At 42.5% G+C, this 27,560-nt stretch overlaps 1 protein-coding gene across 3 annotated transcripts in view; it reads left to right on the top strand.

Moving 5' to 3' along the window:
- Positions 1–3,662: 3,662 nt before the first annotated feature.
- LOC126494863 (A-kinase anchor protein 7) overlaps positions 3,663–27,560 on the top strand; it is a 31,504-nt gene continuing 7,606 nt past the window's right edge. For 2 of the 3 annotated variants that reach the window (XR_007590088.1, XM_050132312.1), the window contains exons 1-2: positions 3,663–4,005; positions 6,254–6,322. Coding sequence is in view for 2 of the 3 variants with exons in the window: in XM_050132312.1 (XP_049988269.1) it covers positions 3,957–4,005; positions 6,254–6,322 (118 nt within the window). In the remaining variant the exon portion in view is untranslated. The remainder of the gene's footprint in view (positions 4,006–6,253; positions 6,323–27,560) is intronic. The other variant, XM_050132313.1, reaches the window with a different exon arrangement.

The raw sequence follows: 27,560 nt of genomic DNA, 5'->3' as shown, positions 1-27,560 counted from the left end.
TAATAAAATAATGATAATAATAACAATAATTTTCCTAGCTTTATAATCATATTATTAATTAAAGTTTGGTTTTATGAAGCAGAGTCCCTCTATGTAGCCCAGGCTGGCCTGGAACTTGCAGCCCTTCTCCCTCAACCTCCTGAATGCTGAGATTGCACGTGCTCACCAGTGACTCTGGCTTTAGGGTCAGAATCATACAGAAACATTTTCCTCTTTATTTTGAATAGAACTTTTCCTTGCCCTGAAATCCAATCTCACACACACACACACACACACACACACACACACACACACACACTTGTTGTTGGAAAAGATGGTCAACTACTGACGCAGAGAATAGTTTCATCATAGTTAGGTATTATATTTTTCTATTAGCGATAGTAACTGGAGCCAATACTTCAGATTACAGGTAGATGAGGCAGTTGCCACCTCCCATATGTTTTGGTTTTATTCCTGCCATTTTAACAGTTATAAGAAAAATGCAAAACCGTAATCAGCTATCAAGTGTCCTAACTATCATTTGTTTGTGCAAGCCTGGCTCCCGAGAAAGCAACAGGAAAGGCTGAGGCTTTGAGATTATACCAGCCATCTCGTGCTCTAAGTGTCAGACGCATCTCCTCACGGAGTCAGCCTTTTCCATCTTGATTTTTTAAGATGGCCTTCACCTTATAGTCCAGACTGGTCTTCAGCTTCCTCAGTGTGAGGTTAACCTTTGAAAAATCTTCTGGTCATAGTGTTCCTCCATATTTGGCTAACGTGAGGATGTCGTTCCTTCATAAGACACAGTGGGGTGGCTCAGGAACGGCATAGGTTGTTTCTTCTGCAGGTTTGCACCTTTCTGGGATGTTCTTGCTCTTGACCGAATCATCATCCCATGAGTGGGAGGCAACATTTCTAGACTTCGTCTCCAAAGGGATCTTCTGTTAAGCCCTCTGTCTTGAAACGGGATTATATCATGGTAGCAGTGCTAATAAAGGCATTTGGTGGGAAAACTTAAGGAACGAAGTTAAGATTTTAAGTGTACTATTGTGAAGGCCAGTTAAATTTTATAGTGTAATTTCACACATTTTGATCAAAAGCCAGACAAATTGAGATCACGCCCCACTCTAAATACCCCCAGATTCCCCCCATACCCCGACTTACCATTCTGAGCTTCAGTTGGAGAGTGTGTTAGCTCTTGCTTCCCAGACCTTTTGTGAGGATTAACTGGATGAGTGAAATATTTTACGAAGGACTTTGCAAGTGCCTGCCATGTGGTAGTGCCAGTGGGGGTTAGATCTTTAAATTCCTACTTTCAGTTTCTCCATTGTTTTCTACCTTTTCATTGTGGTTTGATGCCTTTTTGTGTTTATTTGGGATGGGGTCCACCTGTGTTGCTTAGATTTGCTTTAAATTCAAGATCCTCTTGCCTCCGCCTCTGAAGTACGGGATCACAGGCCTGTGCCACCATCGCCAAGGAGCTTAGCTTATGCTGGGTGTGTGTGGAGAAGTCTGTAACATTATATAGCCCTCCTTAGGATATCCTTATGAATACTGACACTTAGCTATGGACACATTTTTATACTTTATGCATAATTTTGTGTTTTCAGAAGCAGCAGCAGTGGGGGTACTTAATTAAAAAGGTTGAGCTGACAACATCCATCACAGGCTATCCCCCACTGGATACTGTGTGTCAGGGGCCTTTTATTTGGAGATCTGGATCAACCTGGCACACTGGCAGGGTAGAAAGCTGCCAGAGGTGTAGGCAGGATTGCTAGCTGGGGCTACAATATCTGAGGTGCATATAGATACAGACATTCTGTTTTCTCCTTCCTTATTCCCAAGTACTTTCTACTCTGCAATGACGTTTTAGAACTTTATAATGAATTGACCAGTGAAGGTATTCAGATTCTCACAGGTTAATCTTCCATAGCTGTGAACACCTGACAGATCTTGGATCCAAACTTAGAGTTTTATAATTCTAAAGGTCATGTAAGGTCAGTTGGTAAAGTACTTGCCACTCAACATGAGGACATGAGTTCTTATCCCTAGAACTCACAAAATTTGCTTGCTAGTCTTAAGAGGTTCATATATACTCTTATGAGTATTTTGTAGTCACACACAAAATCTTATTTTGTAGTTTAAAGTTTTAGCCTCATGTATTGGTGAATTTGAAAGGAACTAGTGGAATAGTGCAAACTGGTTCTGACAATGAAATTTGACTTAAACAATGGCTATGTTCATTATATAATCAACAGAGTACTCCCTTAAAATACACACAAACTAAGCATTCTATTTACAGTTAAAGTACTCCAAAAAGGAAAATCCAATTAAGAATATGTAATGTTTCAAATATTAGTTTTAACTATGTAGACAGATGTGGGAATTTCACTTTGTCAAATAATGTTTGTTTTTATTACAATACCATTACAGTATTTAGAATCTTGAGAAACTGAAGTACTTATTAATGTACCCCACGAGCCACGGAAATAGCTTACATCACTTGATACATGCTAAAGTGTCCTCAAGATGCTTGTGAAACCCATAAGTATGAGAATTCTAATATATATGTCGCGGTTCACACCTCCAGTCCCAGCTACAGCTACTGGAGTAGCTGAAGCAGGAAGATAACAAGTGTTGCTTGGCTACAAAGTGTGTTCAAGGCCTGCCTGTCTAATAGGGAGACTTTCTCTCTTATGGGGGTGGTGACTCGGGATGTAGCGTCGTGGTGTGTAAACTACACAAGCTAGCATGCCCAAGGCTCTAAGTTCAGGCACAAGTGCCATCAAAATTTTTTGGGAGAAGGCTGTTGAAATTGTATTCTACTGCAGGTCAGCTTTTTTTTTTTAAATGCAACACCTAGAATTTTTAAGATTAATGAATTTATTTTTCTAAAGTGTACACTCTCCTGGTTTGCGTGGCTATGAAGGTAGTTGTGCTGTGTTCAGATCCACTGGGAATTTTCACCGTGTTTCCCTCTCCTTGGAAGCTCGGCAGATTGATGTGGATGGCTAGCCAGGTCATGTAGGAGCGAAGGAAGAAGCTGCACTAAGAGTCTTTCATTCCTGCCCTGACAACACACATGGCCACACCCTGAAGGAGACAACAGCTTCTAGATAGCTACAGGAAGTCTATTGTTACCTTATAAATCTCAAATGATATCATGCCTTTTGAAATTAGTAGTTTTGCTGCCCTTGAATTTGGCAGTCACCTTGTGGCTTCTTTCAGAATGATGCCCTTATTTGTTCCGGATCTGTTTCTCAGTCGTACATCAAGATTTGTGGTTATTTTCTGGGCTACAGTTTCCGATTTCATTCATATTGACCAGTGCTTTAGTAGGAGAATAAGGGAATGTTTCGACAAACAGATAAGGAACTTTGAAGATCCGTGTTAAGTGCAAATAATAGTTGATTCCCACCTCCCCCACCCATCTCTATTGTTTATACAGTTTGTTAGGTATTTAATGGTACTTGAGACAAGTGGAATTTCCAGTGTTCTGCTGTGCTGGGTTTCTCTGTACAAGGACGACAAACAAAAGTCTCTTGGGCATTAAAGAAAGCTCTTCCTCTTTAAATAGCAGACAGAAATGATGGTTTAGTTTTTTTCTTAAACCCCGGTTTGAATTGCATGTGTAATTGCTGTATTGATCTGTATGAATAAGGACCCGGTCATTCTCCTTTACCTTTTTAAAGACACATGCTGACAACCTGGCTTCCACACGTGTCCTTATCTCCGGGTACTGGAAAAATTAGGCGAGCATATGGCCACTTCGCTCGCGTCCCAGAGCAGTCGCTGGATCTGGAGGGCCGGGAGGAGGAGCCTTTTTGCAAGGCAGAGTTCCCTTCCTTTTCTCTCTGCGGAGGTGCTGAGCGCCTGCTCTCACTCAGCACTCCCGAGCTCCAGCTGCAGGCTGCCTCCAAACAGACGCGGATTAGCCGCAGCCTTCCGGTGGGGTGCCCTCCAGGAAAGCCGGGGCCATGGGCCAGCTTTGCTGCTTCCCCTTCGCCAGAGACGAGGGCAAAATCTGTAAGTACCGCTTGCGCCTGGGTGAAGCCGTGGTGCTCGCCTATAATGTGGAGGTAGCCTTAGGGTTAGCTTTGGGGTTTTCCCGTGGGAATCAGCAGGGAAATGAGCTGTGGTTCTCAAATATGCATATAATGCAGTTGTGAAAGTACAGTGATAGGCTAACACTGGAAACTCATTCCTGATTCTCCTCTGCTGATATTCTTACAGCCCTGTTTCATGGCACTATCTAGCCAGAGTTTAGTTTTGAGTTTCTTTAAATCACTGCATTCGGTTCGTACATTATACAAGTCAGAGCCCCTTCCTGGGGGCTGAAAATGGCCAGCTTTGGGAGCAGCATTCAGTCATAGCATGACGGGGTGCTGTTGGTTCCAAAATGATGGGAACTGGACATTTGCAGATACTTTCACGTGTCCTCTGCTTTGTTCTTGCGGGAGGGTTCAGGTGTAACCGGAAAGCCATATCAAAGGAGTGGTGCTGCTTTGCCCTCGCTAAAATCTGGGTGAAAAAAATACGCTAAATATTGTATAATACATTTTAGCAAATGTCAGATAGATTCTGTATCTGCTTCTGGCCCATGAGGAATTCAGGTGGTGGTGTGTGGATCTGAAGACCCCCCCCCCCACTCCCCAGGCTTGCATGCATTCACTTACGTTCTAGCTAGTGTGTAGGCTGCTGGCTTCAGAATTAGTGTGAACAAGCTGTCTTATGCTACTTACCCCGAAACAGGGAATTTTACTTCCCTTCGAATGAAGTCTTTCCAGTCATACCTCTGAATTTGCAGCGTCTAACTGTCACACCAGTGTGAATCTCAAGTAGGTTCACAGAATTTCCTATCTAGCTCAGCTATTCTGAAGATCCCCATCTGGTTTGTGTTTCCTTCCATTTGTTCCTTAGAAAACCAAGCAAGGGCAGGTTTAAGAAGTTCATAGCCCTTCCATGCCCGTTATTCCCACAGGACTCCAGTCAGTTTTCCTAGGAAACCCTCTGGGAGGACTTTGGAATAAACGTTGAGAGACTTTGGAGCATTCAGCTTTTAACAAGGGCCAATAAATGTCTCTGAATTTACTTAAGAAAGTGATGCTGAGCAGCGTGACAGACCTGCTTTTATAACCCAAGACACACAAGTCACTTTCTAAGAGTAAGCATAAGCATGGACTGGACAGCTGGAACTTTCCAGTGTGTCAGAATGGCTTATCTCTAGTTCTGGAGATCCGAATGCATGGAGTCACTTGCTGGAGGCCATCCCTGTCTAAAAAGCCTTGGTGTGGACAGATACAAGGACAGGAGTTCTGTCTGATCCTCTCTCTGTGCCTCCTGTTCCTTTGTGTGGGCTTTCCGCCTGCATGGATTTGCTTTTGCTTCTGTCTGTGAGCAGTCTTCAGTGCAGTGACTGTGTCCCTTGCCGTTCTTATCCGGAACCACTGGCGTGGTTTTGCGTTTTAGACACAGTACTTCTAAAACTGATTCATAGGAAGTTCTCTTTAATGCCTTTTGGGTTCCCTTTCTCAAGTTCCAACCTTCCTAAAGGAAAATGGAGATAGCACTCTGTGTCGGAAGAACTTGAAGTTCAGTGCGTTCACGCCCCGCTTCCTCTCCACTCTCACCCAAGCTGACCACATCGTTCCTTCTCCTTCCTATCTTTGGTTTTTATCTTGACTTCATCGTTTTTTTTTCCCCCACACTCATTTACACATCTCATGCACAATGCGTGTGTATTGTAGACCAGCTTCTGAAGCTGTATTTTATTTCTACAGGGTGGTCTAAAGAGAAAGCATGTTGGGCATGGCTGTGCTGTCAGTAATACATGCCTAATGGGACTTACCAATTAGGGGTGTGTGTGAAAATATGGAAGAGGTTTCATTGCCCAGTGCATCTCAAGACGAGTATAAGTCAGCTCTGATTGGACATATCCAGTCCATAAGTTGTATTGGTAATGCATGGGGAAAAAAATCTACAGAAGGCATTCGAGAGGGCCCAGAGTCATTTTGCTCTTGTGACTGGGTTGTACAGGCACAGTTTCTTGCTGTGTTCCTAGAGACTGAGTAGTGTTGGCAGCCTGCTCCGAGGCAGCTGCTCTTTGAGCATCTACAGGGGGCAGAGCACAAAAGTGCTCATGCCCATGTCCCTCTCCTACTTCTGTCATAAAGGGTCATGGCCTTGCACTGTTTTTCCAGAGGGTAGCTCAAATTAGAGATCTATGGGATTTTGGTGAAAACTTCAATTTGTGGGTATCATTCTCAAAACACAGGTGAGTTGGGAAGCCCATCCTCCGCAGTCCTCCAGAGATACAGCGAGGATAGACCCAACGGGCCAAGTGGTAAGAGTCAAGTGGTACCTCTCTCCTCTTCCTGTTTTTACCTTGCTCTGGTCCTTTGGTGGTGGTGCTGATGGAGGAAAGGGATTTTGATATAATTGATTCATTAGTGCTACCATTTTAATCAATTAATAGCAAGCAAAATGGTTCTCTAATCAACCAGCTGTACAAGGGCCCAAGTTCATACTGAAAGTTGTCTGTTCATACCTGGAACTCTTGCAAATGGGGTAATAGCAGAAATCATCATGGTTCGTGTACTAGGTGATCAACTACAAGCAGCAACACCATTTTTGTCTGAATCCCAGTGGTTGAACACATACATACACACACACACACACACACACATACACACACACACATTATTTTAAATCACAGTGAATAGAATATATTGAAAAATTAGTTGATGATTCTTAGAAAATTCTATTTATATATTTTATATGGGAATATTCCTGACATTAAAATAATTTCAGATGTGGTAGCAATAACAAATGTTTTAGCTATTTTTCAACATAGCTTTTTTCATAATTCAAAAAATTTCATAGATTTTTTTTTCTAGGACTTGTTTCCCCCTTAAATTACCCAGTTGTCAGTAGTCTGAGAAGCAGTCACTTTTGCCTGAACGAAAGTGGCATGGCATAGGTGTACCTACTACCACTCAATTCCTCATTAAGGAAACCTCGATGGAAACTTGACAATTAGACACCTCTCTAAGTAATTAGGCACCTCGATAACTTATTGCTCAGCATTCTCATTGCTCTTCTCCCACTGCGCATATTTCTGTTTTGAAGCACTCTGCCTTTGTGTAGAATTAGTAGGTGAATAGCCATAGATGGTGTGAACTGCGAATCGAGACAGGTAGTCTCTTACTGCAAGTGTGCAGGCAGAAGGGGGCCAACCACTCATTACTAGGGATTTTACAAGGGCAACGGCCAACAAAGCAATAGACCGACAACTCGGTTACTCTCCCACATTGGGGTTCTGTGACACTGCTCTTCTGTTTTCTATGTTACATGGCTTCATGGTTATATTTCACATATCTGCTCCATCTTAGCACATGGGTTTCCAGCACCTCACATTCAGGACATGGTATGTGTTCCTGTGGTTGTGCCAGACTCTGAAAATGTCTTACCCCCAGGAGCCATATTGTGAGTGCTTGTCGATGAAGAGGATGGTACGAATTTCCTGTTGGGCTACAAGTATGGGAGAACCTGGGATGCCTATGTTTAAAAACTGTGGATGGTTGTTGTGGTGGCAGAGATGAATTAAGAGTTAAGAGCGCATGCTGTTCTTTTTTATTTTACTTTTATTGAAAACAGATCTTTTCCTACACAATATATTCTGATTATCATTTCCCTTCCCCAACTCCTCCCAGTTCCTCTCCACTTCCACATTCTTCCTGTCTCTCCTCAGAAAGCAAACAGGCATCTAAGGACCAATAATGAAATAAAATAAGATAAATCCCAAACAATTTGTAATAGGACAAAGAATAAAAAAAGAAAAAAGAGCCAAAAAAAAAAGCACAAGGAGCACGCATAGACGTAGAGACATAATGTGTTCTCACACAAGGAACCCTATAAAAGCACAAAACCGGAAGCCATAATATATACACAGAGGACCTGTAAGGTTAAAAGAAAAATGCCCTGACACAACATTATGAGACAAAGATCCAAAGATGCCATTGAGTTCGTTTTGTGTTGGCATACATGGCTGGGCATGGGGCCCGCCCTTAAGAGTGGTTTGTTTCCCCAGTGAGACTCTCTTGGAGAAAAGTAGTTTTTAATTCACAAATGGTTATCAATTGGAGATAGCTTCTGGGTTGGGGTTGGGAGTGTGTGCCCACTTCTCTCAGCCCTGGGACCCCATCTGGTGCAGACCTGAGCTCAGTCTCTGTGAGCTCATGTACAAGAACATACTGTTCCTCCAGAGGACCCCAGTTTGGATCCCAGGACCCACCCTGGGAAACTTATGACTGCCTGTAACCCCGGGTCCAGGGGACTCTAATAGCTGTGGCCTCTGAAAGCGCTTGTCCTCGTGTCCACACACCCAGCCCTCTCTCACACACTTAAAAATAAATCATAAACAACAACAGTAAAACCCACAATACCCCAAACCCCTAAGACATACTAATGACAAGATAATAGGTTTTTAATCAACCAATCAATCAATCAATCAATCAATCAAAAACTACTATGGAGCTGGAGAGATGGCTCAGCAGTTAAAGTCACTAGCTGCTTTTCTAGAGGATCAGAGTTTGAATCCTAGTACCAAGCTCACAACTGCCTGTAACTCCAGCTCCAAGGAATTCAATACCCTCAGTTGACCTCAGTGGGCACAAATGCACTGTGGCATGCATTCATGCAGACACAAAACATCAAAGTCTTTTTTAAAAGTATTAGGATTTTGAAAGTTTATTCATTCCCCCATTTGCTTCTTAGTGCTAAAAGGCTAGGAACTACAGGACTCATGCAGATACAGCTTTTTAAAAACTCTCTCCTTTCTCTTTTTCTACCTCCACTTTGGCTTTTTTTATTTTATTGGATGCCGATCATCTGCCAGGTACTGTGCCAGGATTATTTTCAAAATGTTCATGAGCTACAATTATTAGATATATGCTTCCCGGCTGCCTTGTTTCCGAGGGAAAGTTATTGGCAGCCAGAGAAGTGGGGAATTTCTCAGTTATAGTCCTCTGGGATACTGGGACTAACGCTGGCAGAAAGCCTGGATCCCAGGCTGCTCAGTATCTATTACCCCTTCTGACGCAGAGAAACCGGTGTGTGGTAACCCAAGACTGCACTGTGCATAACGTCTCTTTGGGTAATGTAGTGGTGGTGGCCGTCACGGCATACACTGTAAAACAGTTAGCCATAGTCAGTACTGATTAGATTTCCCCTTGCTAAGTGATGTCCGCCCAGGAGGTTTGTTTCTAAACTTGAGCATGGGACCGTGAGAGCCAAGGCCAGCAGTTGCTGCTCTTGTTCCACCTCCCTGCTTGTGTTCTGCAGGCTGCGGCAGCCACTGTATTTCCTTTTCTTGGTCTCAGGGCTTTTGAACATTGCAGGAAATGCTGGATAATTTTCCTTGGGAGAATCTGGGTTGTAGGATTATTCCCAGTCTTCAGGCGACCTGTCCTTTGGTCCCCTTTCCTGGAGGCACAACAGAAAGGAGTCAGGGCTTCTGATGGATCGCGTTCTCCGACAGTGTGCTACGACCTCATAGTCTCAGAGGAGTTTCAGGAGCTAGTGTAAACCTCACAACCTTTGAGGGCTTGTGGGACAGAGTTTCCCATAGATTGTTGAATTGTGGCTGTTTTACCCACAGTACGGAGACTCGGAAGAGCTTCTATGTGTTTAGTGCCATGCGGTAGACCATGCAGGTTTTTGGAAACAGACTGACCCAGTTTGTAATTCTTGTTCTCATATTTACCGTTTAACTTCTTTACTTTGTACCCTGATATTAAGTAGTATATACCTGTCATGAAAATTAAATAATCAAGATTTGGCGAATATTTATAACATGTCTGTCTGCTAGCTGTCCTTTAGTATACTTGGTGAGTGGATTTTCTACAATAGATAAGGACTATGTTAATGGCAACTCAGTTTGGCACAATAGTGGCTTTATTTTTCCTTTGCCACAGACAAGGAATTAGGATTTAGAATTTCAACCTCACGCAATATCCTTTCTTTCGAAAATTCCCTACATGTGTTCCCCAGGTCCTGTCTATCATAATGTTTTGTTTCCTGCCCTGGGAGAAAGGTGTGGTCCATACATTGTCAACCCAGTTTTCTTAAGATTCCATAGAAAGCCATTTTAAAACAAACTCTCAAAGATAATAGAAGAGCCGGAGAGAAGAAAGGCCATGTCTGAGACCTTCTCCATTCCCTCCATAAAGCAGTATATACTTGCCCATTCTTTGTTGAACTTAGTTCACTAAACTTTTATCACCCGCAGCCACAGACTTTGGACGTATTCTAGTGGACTTTCCATGTGTATAGTAGGTATGACTCCCTAGTTCTGCCAAGCTGACTTAAAATATAGCTGTGATTATACAATTAACACATTCTTTTTGTTGCCAAGAAGTTATATTTACCAAGTTTATTATGTGCCAACCTCCAGTGTGTATTCTGGTAGAAAGATCATTAACCCCAGTAAAAAGCGACAACTCCCTAATCACTCCCCCTCTCCTTCCCCGCCCCCAGACAGGGTTTCTATGTGCAGGCCTGGCTGTCCTGGAACTTACTCTGTAGACCAGGCTGGCCTCAAGCTGACAGAATCCACCTGCCTCTGCCTCTGGAGTGCTGGGATTAAAGGCAGGCACCACCACTGCCTGGCCATTCCCTGTTTTCTTATAAACATCCATTCTGCATTTGGCTGCAGTGAGATCTGGCCTTTTGTGAGAGGTGCTCAGCAGAATGTGTCCTGTTTCAGCTCACAAGGCTGAGCATTCCCCGTCTGGAAAGCTCTGACCAGGTGTTCAGAGGACCCGGGGATGAGTGATGCAAAGTTATTGTTATTGGAAGTTTCTTTTTAAATTTACATGACTTTTTAAAGCCGAAAGCTGATGGATTTATTTTATTGTCCTCTCAGTAGTACAAGTCTTTTCTGTCTAGCAGGTGATGCCACGCCCTTCCTAGGCCAGGAAGGTTGCAGAACTAAGTCAGCCAAGGCCAGGCAGGGCAGGTTAATTGCCACAGAGACTGGCAGTTGCTTTAAGCCGTTCTTATAGGTGGCTTTTTACAACCTGACATGAGCAAACACAGCTTCTACAAAACACATTTTAGGAAATTAATTGCCCCGTGACGAACATTCATAATGTCAGAGTTAGAAGTTAACAGACCTTGGAACTATTAAAATAAATCTTTCAGTTGGGAAACAGTCAGAGACAAAACCTGAAAAAAGGAGTAAGTGTAACTTGCATTTAAATGCTGTAGTAACTGGGGTGCAAATGCTAGTTCCATTATAAGTCAAATAAAATATGTTTGAAACATATTTTTTTGTTTTCATGTAGTGTTTCTCAACTTATTAATTTAGCCAAGGATGTTTATAAACATATGATACATGTATGAAAAACCAGGGAAGAAGTAATATGTGAACAGGATGCTTGGGATAGAGGGAAGTAACGATTTTTTTTATCACCAGACATTAAATAAGGGCATTCACCATTGATGCTGCTGGAGAAGGAAGAAGGACCCTGTGAAATATAATGGTCCACACTTGCTTTCCTGCCCCATAGCTCCACCCCCATGTGACTTTGTGGTCAGAGAGCTGTCGTTGGCATTTGCCATGTGAATGACATCAAGCTTTAGTTGTATGTCTAACATATGTCAGTTAGAGCAGAAATAAAAAACTCACACTTTCTAAGCATTTTAAATGCATTTAAAGCATTTTAATTTAGAGTCAAAGTTAGCTATAAAGTCAGCATTTTCAGAACTTTGAATGCTATAATTTATGGTTGCATATAAACCGGCAAATGGATGATTTGTTAACCTAATGCTTTATGTCTAACTTTATTGTATCAAGCCTTCCTTAAAGTCCTGTCAAACTGGAATCCGTCCTAAGGGAGACCAGGATGGGGAGGAGGCTGCAAACAGACCCCAGGAGGCTAGCCGATTCCAACTCCAGACTAGAATGAGAGAAGGCAGGATTATCTGTCTTAGAGTGTGTGAAAGTTGGAAATGCAGAAAGGTCCTTTGTGGTTCTTTTGAGACAGACTTAGGAACGGTGGATGTTTTAGCAAACCCATAGACTTATGGTCTTAGACAGTAGGTGGTTGGCTGCTGAGATGGCTCAGTCAGTACCCATGCTTACTGCCGAGTCTAATCATTTCATTTTATCCTACATGGTAGAAGGTGAGACCTAATTCCTACAAATTATCCTCTGACTTCCATATATGTGCTGTGGTATGTACATACACACACACGTACATGTCCACACACACACACACGTACACATAAACACACAAATAAATGAAACAAAGCCAAATGGTAATGGCAAATTAAGTCCAGAAACATTCTAGTTATGTTTACAGTAAGTTTTATATTAAACAATAAAAATATGTAAATGGTTGTTAATAGAGACATCCAAGTAGAGTTTGTATTAATAACTTACAATATATTGTGTGGTAGAAGGTTTTAAAGGCAGAATTTCCAAATTGTTTTGTCACCAAATGTTAAGTAAAGGACCAGAATTTTTATGAGTGTATGTACTTTTAAATTAGTTTCTAGTGACTATTGAGTGGCGTTCCAATTAATGTCTTTGAGATCAGCAAACTCGCTTTAAACTAGAGGCTAATAACAGTTTGGCAATCATGTAGGCACTTCATTATCTAATCTGTGTTGTGTTATAAATGTGGGTTATGAACTCACTGATTATAAGCAAGTCCTGGTGCTAGCAAGCCTGTGTGTGTTGCCTGCTGTGTGATTGTCTTTATAATGAAGTTGTTTTGAAATGTTAGATTTATTCTGAGATACTTTTTAAATTGGCATATTAAATCCAAGCTAAGAATTCACTGAGTGGTAATATATATTCACTATTGTATATAATAGTCTACTTAACTTCTAATGTAAAATTAGACCTGTTTTTTTTCACAGAACCTAAAATGTGTACAACTGCATGAAGTTTGATGTTAAAAGACTATAATAGATTAATTTATGAGGAAGTTTATTCATGAAATATCCAGTTGTAGCTGCTTTAGCTTTGCAGCTGTCTTTATCTTTGTACCCTTTGTTTCTGTACATGTTTGAATCATCTATGGGTGCAAAATTGAGTGAGAGGAAAGTAAAGAGAATAGCACATATTAGTTATGGCACAGCTAAGAAAACAGGGGCTATACCAGGTATTTTAATAGAGAGAATTAAAACTAGTTGAATGGATTTTGGAGTAATGAGTGTAAAGTCCAGACTGACTTAAACATATAGTAATTCTCGGGCTTGGGCTTGTGGAAAGGAGGGTCCTGTGTAGCTGAGAGCTTTGAGGAGAGGTTGTTGTCCCCAGGAAGGGGCGTCTGGGACTTGAAAAAGGGGCCACTAAAGCCGGGGTTTTGGCCCATGCGAATAAGACATCAGCCAGCTTTACTGGCACCTTAAAGGGAATCATAGAGGCCACCTTCAGGAGTAAAGAGAAGAAATGAAGACCAGAGCCAGGTGCTGCTGGAACCTGTTGGCACCTCTGGAGGGGAGCAGTGAGGAACAGTGGCAGGTGGTTGGAGCAGCAGGGACAGGGCAGTGAGCAAATGGCAAAGGGGTAGTTCTGCCTCCTTAGTGCAGTTTCCATTTAACCTCCAGCCATCCTCCTGGGAGAACCTCGCAGATACACCTGGCCAAGGGATGACTTTGTCAGTCTCAGGCCTTGTGTCTTCAGTCTCGGAGAGGAGGGTGGGGTTGAAGCTCAGAGACCAATAGTTGTTGGCTGTGTTTTAATAATGTCTATATTTTCCATTGTTCCAAGACAAACTTTTACTTTGTGCCAATTTGTAGTTCTTATTTGTTTGTTTGTTTATTTATTTATGTTTTTTTGAGACAGAGTTTCTCTGTAACTTTAGAGCCTGTCTTGGAACTAGCTCTTGTAGACCAGGCTGGTCTCGAACTCACAGAGATCCGCCTGCCTCTGCCTCCCATGTGCTGGGATTAAAGGTGTGTGTCACCACCTAGCTATGTAATTTGTATTTCTTGGTGACAAAAGTATCAACCATATTTAACAAGGATGTAGCTTTTTAAAAACTATCACATTTATAATTTAGACCAAAAAATTAACTCTACAAAATGTCTATTTCAAAATAGACATCATATATGATAATTCAAATTAGTTAATATTTTAAGGAAAATCATTACATAAAATTAACAAACTAAATATGGCCAGATTATCGTTTACTTTTTAGTTGGTATACTGAATTCTGGGTTTAATTATGGCATCCGCGTACATGTCTATGGATGTTGCTCATGTTCACCCCGTTACTCTCTCTTGCCCTATTCCTCCCTCCTTGGTCATCTCATCTGGTCATTTTTCTCCTACTGTGTATTTCTCCTGTGTTCATGAAAGAGAACAAATTATTTAAAAACTATTTTTTCATCAGTTTTTGAATATTATTTTTAAATGCCTTATTTAGTTAGATACATGTTCTGCATTGTTGTTTATGCTGTTTGTAGGGCATAGTGGCTGTCCTTCATTCTGTGTTGAAGATACTCACTGCCAGTCCCTGTTGTGGGGACAGCCCAGTGACTAGGTGGGGAGTTAGGCCCGCAGCCAGGGCAGATCAGCAACGACAGTAAAAGATGTTTTTGCTCATCATCAGAGTTAAAGGGAACCAAAGGCCCAAGTCAGGGCCTAAGGCAGCAGAAAGTCTGAGGAATTCTGAGAAGTATCTGGGGATTGATCACAGTAAAAATAGAAAGGACAATAAAATGTATTGAGGCAGTGACAGGAATCAATATATCAAGACAGAGTCTTAATGAAAAGGGAAGATCTATGAGAGGATGCATTGCTCTTGAGTGCAAACAAGACAGCCTGCTTGCACACTCTCAGCCTCCACCTCTCTGCCCCTTATCTCATCATGCACACACTCGTGTCCATGTGTGTGCACACGTGTGTGTGTGGGAGGGGGAGGCTTTTATTTGTTTGTTTAGAGACAGAATTCCTGGCCTGGCTCTTACTCAGTTTGGCTAGGCTGTCAGTCCAGCCAGCCCCAAGGATCCTGCCTGTCTGTTTCTGCCTCCCCGGTGCTGAGATCATGAAAATGTGTCACCGCCTTGGTATTTTTGTGTGGCTTCTGGGGGTTGAACTCAGCTCCTTGTGCTTGCGTGGCAACCACTTACAGTAGAATGGGCTCCTCCCCAGCCCTCTGTTCAGCTTTTGTGATCCAGCTTCTCGGCTTCTGCTGAGTGGTGGGGGGAGTGGCTTCGAACAGCTTCTGTTGTACTGGCCTCAGTTGTGGAGGTAGGACTTCCTTCAGCTCCGGGAAACAATGAGTTTCTCTCCTTCCCACATGTGCAATCAGGAACTGCACTGAATAGCCTGTGTGCCACTGCTCCTTCACTTTGTACAGGGCTCCCAGAGAGCTATTGAGCTGGGCTGCCAGGGTCCACAGGGTAACCTAGGTGAAGTTTAAACAGCTCTGCAGGAGCCTCGGGGGAAGTATGGGAAGCTGGGACACCCAAGGAAAAGTGAGTGAGTGGTCCTTTAGTCTTGTTTACTTGGGGAAAAGGTGGAAGGAAGATATGGAAGGGGAGGAGGGTGTGGGATAGATGCAGCCCCAAGGTCTGTGTAGCAATAAGCAGGCTGGTCCAGAGGGATCTTTGGGCTCCTCACATGGGGATCACCATGCAGCTGCTTTCCCCTCAAGTTGAGGACATTGGGAGTCCAGTGGCTCTATGATCCACCCCTCTGTGACCTGGGGGTCTTTACTTGCTTATTAAAATTACTTTTCACTGGTCCTGTTTTATTTTTCTCCTAGCTTAACTCTGCTGCTATGTTTTTAAGCTAATAACTGTATCAGCCCTTTTGGGACTTTAGCAAAAGGGAATGAATGACTGGAAGGAAGCCCTGTGATGGAAGGTTTGTCATGATTACCAGGAAGATGAGAGCAGCAAGGTTGAGATGTGAATGGCTGTGACATCTATCACAGATGTGTGACACACGTTCTGGAGTAGGTGTGTTCTTGGAGGGGTTGCATACAAATGGAACTTGAGTTGTACAATGCTACACATTTCAATTGAGTGTATCTAGAAACCCAAGACCATCTGTATCATGCTATTTCTGGTGTAGTCTGTTTATATATCTGCTGGACATCTTTTGCAAGACTAATTAACATACAGTAGTTTTTCTCTATATCAAAATGGTACATCATGTGATTGTAAAAGAGTGTAGTTTACACTGTACAGAACAATATATGACCTTGCTAGAAGGCAGCTCCACTTCCCACTATACCACCTGCACATGCAATATAAACTCCTTGTTTGCAGTCATGTCCACATTATTTCAAGAAACGGTGGTGGTGCTGGAGAGATGCTCAGGATGCTGGGTAAGAGGGAGTACTGCTCTTGTGCAGGACCCAGGTTCAGCTCCTAGTACTCAGACTAGAGAGCTCACAATCAGCTTCTGTGGATCCGACACTGTCTTCTGGGCACTATAGGCACCTGCACGCACACACGCATGTACCTACAGTCAGGAGACTGCTTGTTCTTTCCTGGCTGCCCAGACCCAATATCATTGTACAGAAACTATATTAATTATACCACTTGGCCATAGCTTAGGCTTCTTATTAAGTAATTCTTACATATTAAACTAACCCATTTCTATTAACCAGTGTATCGCCATGTGGCTATGGCCTACCAGTAAAGTTCTGTCCGGCATCTGTCTGTCTCCTTTTGGTGGCTACATGTGTCTCTCTTGACTCTGCCTTTTTTTCCTCTCAGCAGTCAGTTTAGTTTTCCCACCTAGCTCTATTCTTCCCTGCCACAAGCCAAAGCAGCTTCTTTATTAACCAATGATAAGAAAACATATTCACAGTGTACAGAGAGGAATCCCTCATCACATAGCCTGCCCCTTCACAAGTATTTACAATTAGAATGGAATATCTTTAAAAAGAAAGGAAAAATGAAAGTGCTTACTTTTAAGTCATCTGCTTCCGTCAGAGCTTTGTATTGTCTTAATTTTTACAACAGCCATGGACTGTAGAATTGCTGTTATCTGTATTTTATAAATAAAAATAGTGAGACACAGGAAGGCTGATTTTTACAGGGACACAGGCATGACATTCTGACTTTATAACTTGAGAAGAGGCAGTAAAATATTTTATGATTGTAAGTCTCATTGTAAAGAGAGATTAGCATTGTGGTACAGTGTCAAAAGTGTGATATGTTAGGGCCACACTGATTTCACATTTGAGTTACAGTTTTGGCAGGTTTTAGCCAAGTGGACCTAGTCAAGCCTCCTGGTTTCCATATCCTCAATTTGACATATGTAGACATTGAATTGAGCTTTGGATTAACATGTATGGGAGAAGGTCTGCATTACAGGGGCTTAATGTGAGGCAGGTTTATTATTATTAAGAGATTCCTAAACATAATTACCAGGAGCAGGTAGTTGGGGACTCGGTGTGTAGGACAGTAGGCCCTACAGCATGTGGTGATGGACTCGACTTCTCACACTTAGCACTTCAAGGAAGGCTCCAAACCAGAAGTTCTCAACCTGTGGGTCGCCACCCGCATTGGGATCACATATCAGATATCCTGCATATAAGATATTTATATTGCATTTCAAAACAGTAACCAAAGTACAGTTATGAAGTAGCAATGAAATGACTTTATGGTTGGGGGTCACCAAAACATGAGGAATTGTATTAAAGGGCTGCAGCATTAGGACGGGTGAGAGCCACTGCTAAGCAGCTGCAGGGAGGCCTGATTCTGACCCTTCAAGAAGGGGGAGCAATAGGATTAATTCAGGTCATCTCTTGTCTCCTTCTACCCATGTTTCCCACACCCCTTTCCCTGTGGGAACCAAGCTCATGGTCTGCAGAGGAAGCCTAGCATAGCGGTGACTGTCCCTTGTCCACCTGGTGCCATCTGTGCCTGTCTCTTTCTGTCATTGGCTGGTGCCAGTTCTTCTGTACACGGAGCTTGAGTACTGCTGATGGACCATGTGCATGTCCATTTACACACGATCTGTGCAGTGTTCAGCAAACATACATACTAGCTTAGTTTTCTGTGGAAGGTTTCTGATAAAAGTTTCTAGTAAACTGGTACTCATAGACATTGAGAGAAGAAGACTTCACCCCACATTACTTTCTTCAATTGTTTTTTCCCTGAATGTTAAACACATAAAGAGGTCACTAGGCTTCAGTTTTTCTAGGAAGGTGGTACTGTTTCCTTATTCATTTTTACTGTATATACTCAGAAAAGGTGGCTAAGGATGGCGCTTGTCTTGACTTTGTTTTGCTGATTGGTCACCTTATCTTTCATGCTAACTCTCTCACCCATTGTAATTGCTTTGTAGATGTGGACTTTGTCCACAGTTAGCCAGGGTTCACAAGCAAGTGTGCTGACCAAACACTTTTGTTTACCCTGGTTCTCATGCTCAGATTTTAAAAGGGGTTTACTAGCCATCAAAGCAAAACAGGGGCATGTGACCTATTTTATGTGTTTATACCCGAGAAACTAGCAAAGTTTGCAGTCAGAATCCCATTCTTCTCACCCACCAGACATTTACTTTAGGGTTAGGTGGTTGAGTTAAAGACAGATAAAGTGGAATAACTTAAAATATTTCATTTTTTTGTTTAAATATGTATTTTCAGGTTCGGGGTGTAGATGAGTTGGTAGAATGCTTGCCTAGAATGCATGAAACTCTGGGGTTGATACCCAGTGTTGTATAAGCTAAACGTGATTGGCACATGCATGCTGTCCCAGTATTCCTTAGGTGAGGTATGGAAGATCATTCCAAGCTTTTCTGCAGATACATAGGGAGTTTGAGGTCAATTGTTGTACTAGAGACTCTATTTAAAAAACAGAAACACACATGTAAGCGTGCGTGTGCACGTGCACACACACACACATACACACACGTGAAATATTCATGATGTTCTCAGCTACTTTGTAGTTATCCTGGTAGTTTAGTTCTCTTCTAACAAGGTGACTGCTTATTTACAACAAAATGAGAACAAATGAAGAGAAATCATTTAGTCAATAGCAAATGTAGTATTTTTTTTATTAAGTAATAGGACTGTATGAACCAAACCAAACTTACACACATTGCAATGTTCTAAGAATTGATATTATGCCTTAGTAGCTGGTGCAAGTCACCATTCCTTGCAGAAAAGCCTTACAAATTTGTGCATATCTTAGAATATGGAAGTTTAGTTTAGTCCTGTAAGGGAATGTATGCTGACACCCTCCTCAGCATGGCCTCAAGCTTCCAAGCCTTGCCACTGTCCTTCTCACTTCACCTGCCACCAGGCACTAGAGCAAGATGCCATTAGCCACACAGGCCACACTCGTGGTGTGCCAGGCCGTGTTGTGTCCTGCCAAGCTCTTCTACTTAGTCTACCTGAGAAGCATTGACTCAAGTGTCACCCCCTTCCTTCTCTATGAGGACATGAGGTGTCTTTGATTTGACCAGTCTTCTTTTTATTTTATATTTTAAGATAGGGCACTTGTCCTGGTATTTGAGATATCTGTATAGCCCAGACCTTGAACTTACTGCCTGTTGATTGCTAGCTAGGATTAGAGATATGCCGCAGGACTTGCAGTTTATGACCAGGGCTTTGGGCATATTAGACAAGCACTCCACCAGCTGAGCCACACCCCAGCCCTTGTCTATAGTCTTTCAAATTTTTGGGTGTATTCAACATGTACAGGTGTTTTGTCTACATCTGTGTAGGTACCCCATGTGGATGCCTGGTATCTACAGAGGTATAGGAGGTTGTCAGATGCCCTGAGGTTGGAGCTACAGATGGTTTTAAACTGCCATGTAGGTGGTGGGAATTGAACCTTGGTTCTTTGGATGAGCAGCCTGTGTTCTTCCCTGCTTAGTAACCTCCTCAGCCTGCCAGTTTTTATTTGTGTATCCAGTCTGTATTGTTCCTCTTTTCTGCAGAGCATCTGTGACCTTTTATTTTTTTACTGTCATGCGTTTCTATTGAATTGCAGGTTTTCTGAAGGTAGGGCTAGATTGGGTTCAGTTCTAATTTCTGTATTCATAATGCAGCTGCTTGTCACAGGGAGGGTATGTAGTGGATGTTTCTGGAAGGAAAGATGGAAGTATGGAGGAGAGGAGGTAGAGAGAGGAGGGAGGGAAGAGACAAACACAGAAGGAGGGACAAAAGAAGGAAGGGAGGAAGACGTTCAAGGGGAGGACGGAAGGAAGGAACGGAAGGAGGAAATATGCGTACGCAGGCCTGAGAATTTACAGCGAAGAATGATGTACTGGGAGTGAAACCCAATTTCCCATTCTCCAGTCAGTCATCTGGTCACTGGCATTGCTCACATTTACCTGCTCTCTCCTCGGATGAAAGTTCTACAGTCTACCTACCTGGGGTAGGTGTTCTGGGGTTCGTAGTCAGAGAACTCCAGATTTCCATTCCTGTGACTGTGGAATCCTACACAGGTTTTGTAAACTTGTGGTGTTGTTCTTTATTAACACTTAGGAGGAGCTGGTGAAAACCAAGTGGGATAATGTTTCTGACCCTCCTTTGCAAAGCAGGAATCCCTCTAGGTGGATAGAGGAAGCTGTCCCCGTTATTAATGTTGTGACTTATTGTCCTCTGTTGGTATTTCGTCTGACCTGGGTGTGCCCTTATTGCTTATGGCATATGTTACCTGATTAGATTGTTTGGCAGCATTTTCTCGGCTGACCGACCTTGGTGAGCATTGTGCTCAGCAATGGGAAAGTACCCTTTGTTTCTGCTCCAACTGAGCCCTAGTTTAGAATACAAGCTTAGAAAGAAAGGTGTGTGTTATCAGAAATAACCGAGAAATCAAAAGCCGGCTCTTCTCTCCAGCTCTCTTGAAATAGATGGCTAATCAGATAGATGTGTGCAGTAGTTAAGATTCTAAGCATAGCGTCATCCTCAGACTCCATGTTTTCTGCTGGCCAATTACATGAAGATTTATACTATGACATGTTTCTTTCCTAAAAATATTTTTTTCAATGGCATTCATCCTTTTCCTGATACTCCTGTGGACCCAGATTTGTATTGATAATACCTACCTAGTTTTTTCAATTCAGAATTGTCCATCTCAGTCTGTTTTGCACTGGGTGACTCAGAGTGGCCTTAGTGACCAGTCAGGGACCTTGAAAGCCCCCACATTCCAACTGGAAAAATGCAGGGACTGATATTCAGGGAGGAAGCTCCGTGGTTTCTGTGTGATGGTAATTTGTAATGTGAACTCATGGGTAGAGTCCTCCCTCCTGAAGCAGATTCAAACAACAGATCGTGATCACCTGCCACTCCCACACAAAGAGCCGGTTTTGTTTTCAGTCTTGAGCAGATTGCAGTAGATGATACGTCTGATACACAGAAGGGAAGAAGAAAAACAATTTAGTTCCCATTTACAGTCACAAGTCACTCCAGTCAATTTTACGGAAAATATTTTGATATTGAACACCACAGCAAACTGTGACTCACAAGGAAAGCAGTCGAGAAGCAGGCCTGCAGCTGTGAGGTTACACATGTTGCAGTTGAGGTGTGTCTTAAAATACTGAGAAGTCAGGAAGTCCTCCTCAGGGGCAGCCACAGGCTGATGTCAGAGTGACAAGCGTGAGACTGGTCATCGAGCCCTGTTTGACCCCATAGAGGCTACACTGGGTGCTCATCATTGGGAAGAAGCTGTTCCCAATCGCATTGTGAAAAGCGAAGTCTATTCTACATTCAGTCAATCTGCTCTTGCTCGTGTTTAGTTCTATGAGTTTTAATGAACGTAAGATTCATAGTAACCACCGCAAGTGAGAGCATAGACAGCTCCACCACCCTCCAGAATGGTTTCGTTCCTTCCTGTTGATCTCCCAGCTCCCAAGAACCGCTGGTCTGTTTCCCATCTCGCTCTGCCTTTTTTTGTAATATCAGATGTGAAACCACATAGTATGTGACCTCTTCAGTTTGATTTCTTCACATAACGTATTTTAGGGTTCTTTGCCGCATGTGCCAGCATTTCATTCCTCTGTACTAGTCTTTCACTGCATGGATGTATCACAGCCTTGTGGCTCAGTTCATCAATGAAGGGTAGTTAGGTAGTTTCAGCTTTAGGGCACATTTGAAGAGAGTGACTGCAGACACTGGTGTAGGTGATTTGGTGGGATACACTTTCGTCTCACCTGTTTTCAGGTCAAGCTAGAGGTGAGAGAGATTGCTGGAGAGTGTGGTAAGAGATAGTCAACTTTTATAAGAATTACCCCAAACTCCCCAAAGTGGGATTTTGTGTTTATTTGTTTAACATGTACAGGTGTACTAGTAATAGTAGCGCTGCTTGCTTGCTTCATGGCCTTAGCAATCCTTCATGTTGTGTGTGCCTTTAATTAAGTCCTTTGAGTGGGTGAGTAGCGTCATCTTATTGTAACCATAATTTGCCTTTCGCTGGTGACTATTGATGTTGACTGTCTTTTTGCCCTGATCCTTCGTCATCCATACGTTTTTGTTGTTGTTTTGTTTTTTGAGACAGGGTTACTTTATATAGCTCTGACTGTCATACAGCTCACGATATAGACCAGGCTGGCCTTGAACTTGGAGATCTTCCTGCCTCTGCATCCTAAGTGTGGGGATTAAAGGCATGTACCATCACATCCAGCCTCCATGCATACATCTTCAGCTTTTGGGGATAACTTTTATATTTGCTTGTTTTTTTTATTCCATTTAAAATTACTTTTGGGGGAGTTTTCAAGACAGTGTCTGTGTAGCTCTGGCCATCCTAGAACTCACTCTGTAGACCAGGCAGCCCTTGAACTCACAGGTTCCTCCTGAGTGCTAGGATCAAAGGTGTGCACCTCTACCACCCAGCTGCTGTTCGGCTTTATGGTCAAATTGTTTAAAGGCTTCACTTTGCAGATTTTTTTTATCACTCTGTGGTTTACATTTTATTTTCTTAGTCATATATATATTGTGAGGGGAATAAAAGTTTTATATTTTGATGAAGTCAGGAGTATCTTTTTCTTTTTGTAGTCTATACTTTTGATGTCCTAGTTAAGAAGCTCATGGCTACTAAGAAGTTCTTGGGTAATCTCATCTACATTCTTTGTGTTTGAGCCCTTACAGTCACCTGTGTTCCTACTTGAGTTAATTTGTATGTGTGGTCTGCAATGCAGGATAAGAGGTGTGTTTGCTTGTTTATTTGGCATGAGTGTCTAGTGATTCTAGTACCGCTTCCTAAGATCACCCTAGTAGATTTAATTGCCTCCACACCTGTGTTGGCAATCACTTGGCTCCAATGGCCTTGGATCTGGCTTTTATTTTGAGACTTACTTTGAAATTACAGCAGCAAACATGGTATGGTATTGTATGAAGGTAGACACATGCATCAATGAAAATAAAGAGGCATTTCAAAGATAGGCAGAAATCTGTAAGATCGCTCCGGAAAATCAATTATAGTAAGGAGTATTGGTCTATAAAGGTTTTGTTTGCTTTTCACAGTGTGGTCTGGCTAATCAGGACGGGCGTGTATTTGTTTGCACAAAACTGAATTGCTACGGTTTCTTCCTAAAATGTTTGGTAGTTTCTTCTTTCTGCAGTGTAGCCAGCTTTCTGGTCTCTTTTTCTGATTTTTAATAATGGCTTCTTTCACAGGTGCGGACCGTTCAACTCATCAGTTTTCTTTCCCCTCTGAAATGCTGGGGGGAGTTTGTGTCTTTCAGGGACATGCTTGTTCGTGGTGTCACTGGGATGAAATTGCTCATAGTATTTAATTATTGATCTCAATGTTCGTGTAGTTGATGGTAATGTGCTCCATCCCATTTCTGATATTAATGCATACTTACTAATTTTTGTTCCTGAAGAGGATCTGTACAAGCTTTATCAGTTCCACTGATTTCTGTTCCCCAACCAGCTCCCCATTTAGTGTTACTGATTTTTTTATGGAGCGTGGGATCAAACCTAGCTCAGCATCCTTCCTGTAGCTGGCCTTGGGGTTAAATAGCTCCCATTCTCTGTGTTCTTAATGTGGCAGCTCATTTAGTGGATTTTTATGTCTTCTCATTTTTTACCAAAATTCTTAGTAGTATAACCTTTGTTATAAATTGGGGTAGGTTTCATTTTTGTTTTTTACATACACTCTCCCCTTTAGATAGTCTATTCATATCTATCTCTATCTCATATCTATCCTTAGTGCTGAGGATTGAACCCAAGACCTAACTTACATTTGCTAGGCGAGCACCCTACCACGAGCTAAGTCCTCAACCCTGCTAAAATCTTCAGAGCATATGAGTTATTTTGAGTATCTTCATTTCTTGAGTTATTTTGAGGGGTGCTGTTTTACTTCTACATTATTGAAGGATTCTCGAGATATCTGTTATGAATTTCTTATTTAATTCCATTGTAACTTGAGACTGTGGGTTGGGTGTAGTCATTACTTCTTCATTTTTCAACTTATTTTATGACTGAGAAGATGATCTCTCTTTGGTAAAAGTTTCCTATGCACTAAAAATAATTTTTATTCTTCTGTTATGGAGTAGTGTCTCATATAATTTTTATTAAGGTGGATTGATTTGTTAGTGTGGTTCACATAATCTGTATTTTCATGAAATTTGTTCATGTTTATTTCTGTTCTTGAGAGTGGTGCTGAAGTTTAAAACTGCAGGAGAGACTTATTAACTTCTTAATTCTGTCAGTTTGCCACAAGTCTGTCAGTGCTGTAGTTTGAGAGGCTCCCCCAGCTCAGGTGTTGCCAGTGTGATGGATGGAGAGGTGAGGTGTTCACCGTGGCAGGAGATGAGGTGCTTTCATGAAGGGGCCTTACCGAGAGCCTCGGTGCCCGTGTGCCTTCCCGTCCTTTACCATGTCAGGACATAGGAGGGGACCCTCAGAAGTGCAAATTCCAGAGCCTTCATTTTGGAACTCCCTCCAGAGCTATGAGAAATTGAATTCTGTTACTTGTGGGTTACTCAGTATTCTAGAACAGCAGTATGGACAGACAACACAGTCCTCTTTAGGGATTTTTTTTCCTCTTGAATTGATTCCTGTGTGTTACATGATCGTGCTCTCTCTCTCTCTTCCGAGATGTGCATTGTCTAGTATGGATTATCTGGCCTTCTTTTGGTCATAGTCCCTGGCTGTGGTGAATCTTCCATCTTTTACCTTTGGTTTGTTTTGTATATGTGTGTGTTTATATTTGATTGAATAATTTTGGTAGATATTATAGTTAACTCTTGGTTTTACCCAAATTAAAAATCTCTGACCTTCAGTTGGTGAGTGTGAGCCATTTGCAGAGGCTGCAAAAAGAGACACAGAAACATCTCTTAGAAAAATTAAGTCAAGAGACTCCTTAGGGAGACTGGCTTACAAATACAACTTTGTCTTTGTACATCTTTTTTTTTTTTATAACCTGCCTTCCCTGATTTATTTGCATCAGTATAAAATGTATGGGCTCCAGTGTCTTCGTCCATCTTTGATATGACTATATGAACCATTGTCTATAAGGCCCAGGTGATAGGAGTCATCCTAAGTCATGTGACTTGGAAGCTCTTATGAGGATGTGTGGCTTGGGAACCTGGCTCCATACTGCAGTTCAGGGATAATGGGACAAAGTGCAGGCACAGGCAGGCTGATAAGTGTGGATGAGAAGTCCCTTCTCCCTCCAAAAAGAAACCCAAAGGGTTCCTAGCTTTGTCCTTATTGACAGCTTTGGCTGTGGTTGCCTGGACAACTGCCACAGCCCCTCAGACTGCAGGCTGTGTGCTTCTGAGACCTCATCTGCTCCTTACTTTTCTGAAGACAACAGTTGATACTCAGTTTAGTTGCTTTCCAGTCCCCTATCACAGTTTAAAATTGACAAGGGTGTGGTAAATGGAGGGACATACTACATGTGGCCCCTACCCTTGGGGGCTCTTTGTACCCGAAGCACAAGCCTTTCCCACGTACACCGTTTTACAGAATCCGGAATAAAATGTACCTGTATGAACCTGTGCTCTAAGGGGTTTAGCGTTTTGCTTGTGTGTTGTGGGGAAAGCCTGGGTGCTGACCAAGAGCAGCTTTATTTATTATAGTGAGGGGTGCCACTTGTTGAGGCGAGCAGGCCTGCTTTTCGTCCCGCCTGGCTCCCGCCTGGCTAGCTTTACACCCTAAATAACAACACACAAATTGTATTCTTTAAACACTGCTTGGCCCATTAGCTCAAGCCTCTTATTGGCTAACTCTCACATTTTGATTAACTCATTTCTAATAATCTGTGTAGCACCACGAGGTGGTGGCTTACAGGGAAAGATTCATCATGTCTGACCTGGTGGCTGGCTCCATGGCGGCTGACCTCACTTCCCTTCTTCCCAGTATTCTGTTCTGTCTATTCCACCCACCTATGTTCTGACCTATCAGGCCAAGCAGTTTCTTTATTAATTAACCAATGAAAGGAACAGATAGACAGATGACCCTCCTCCATCAGTTTATGTAAATGGTTTCCTAGGACGTACAGCCAAATCCTTCCACAGACAAGGGTCTAAGGACAGTGTCAGTTTAACGTTGAGAATGTGGAGAGAGGAGCCTTGCCTCTCTTAGCACACTTCATTGAAGGGGATGTGTAGGGTTGATGTGAGTGCTGTGATAGCTTTGTGAGTAGCCCACAGGCCTGTAGTTAGTGCTTCCTGTAACTCAGTAGACGCAAGACAAGATGGCCACAGTTCAGAACAGAAGTCCTCTTCTAGGGCAGACATAATTAGGATTCTAGAGTGTAAAATTATGCAAGTAGTGGGAAGATGTAGAGGTAGCCTCCTTTCAGACCCAAGTGAAGTTGTTTTTTTATTTCATTTCCTCCTTTTTTTTCAGCCCCCAGTCCTTACTGTGTAACCCACACTATCACCTAACTTTTAGTTCTCCAACCTCCATCTTTCTAGTTCTGTGATTCCGGCATGGGACAGCGATGCCTGGCCATTTTAACTGAAGAACTGTGAGGCCGTCTGTGAGAGTTCAGAAGCATCGCAAAGGTGGCTTTCCCACTGCTTTGTGGTTCTTAGTGGCTCTGAACAGTTGTGTGGGGAAAACCGTTGTCACGTATTACAGGCTGCACACAGGCACACACACACACACACACACACACACACACACACACACACACACGTCACTCTCAGGCTTGTTGGCCACCAGGCACATTTTCCTCGCACAGTCTTGTCTCCTCGTGTCCCAAGGCCTACCTTGCCCACACTTGCCTCACTCACTTCACCTTTGTTGGGAACTCTCAGGAGTTTTTCCTAGTGGAGGGGAGGGACTCTTTTCACTCTAAGTGTTGATGAGCCACAGGTGACTTGAGTTTAGTGTGAGATACAGGCTTATGGAGCATAAAGCCCATTCGGCTACTGAGCCTCTTTCCTGTGGGGTTTCTCCCCAGATCTTTCCAGAAAAGCTTGCATCAATAACAGCTTCTCCCACACCTTTCTTTTCTCTAGTGCTGTTCCAGTAACTGGTTCTGTGCTTATTTTTGTTTGTTTTGAATTTTTATACAATATGTCTTGTAGCCAAGGCTTGTCTTGAACTTACTGTATAGCCAGTGATAACCTTGAACTCTGGCTCTTCCAGTCTCTGTCCTCCAAGTACTAGGATTATAGGCATGTTCGCCATAAGTAT

The sequence above is a fragment of the Alexandromys fortis genome, unplaced genomic scaffold (genome assembly GCF_014885135.2).
Source record: "Alexandromys fortis isolate MF-2015 unplaced genomic scaffold, M_Fortis_MF-2015_v1.1 scaffold_421, whole genome shotgun sequence".
NCBI lineage: Eukaryota > Metazoa > Chordata > Mammalia > Rodentia > Cricetidae > Alexandromys > Alexandromys fortis.
Note: the sequence above shows the minus strand (reverse complement) of the source record. Positions and strands in the feature narration are given on the sequence as shown.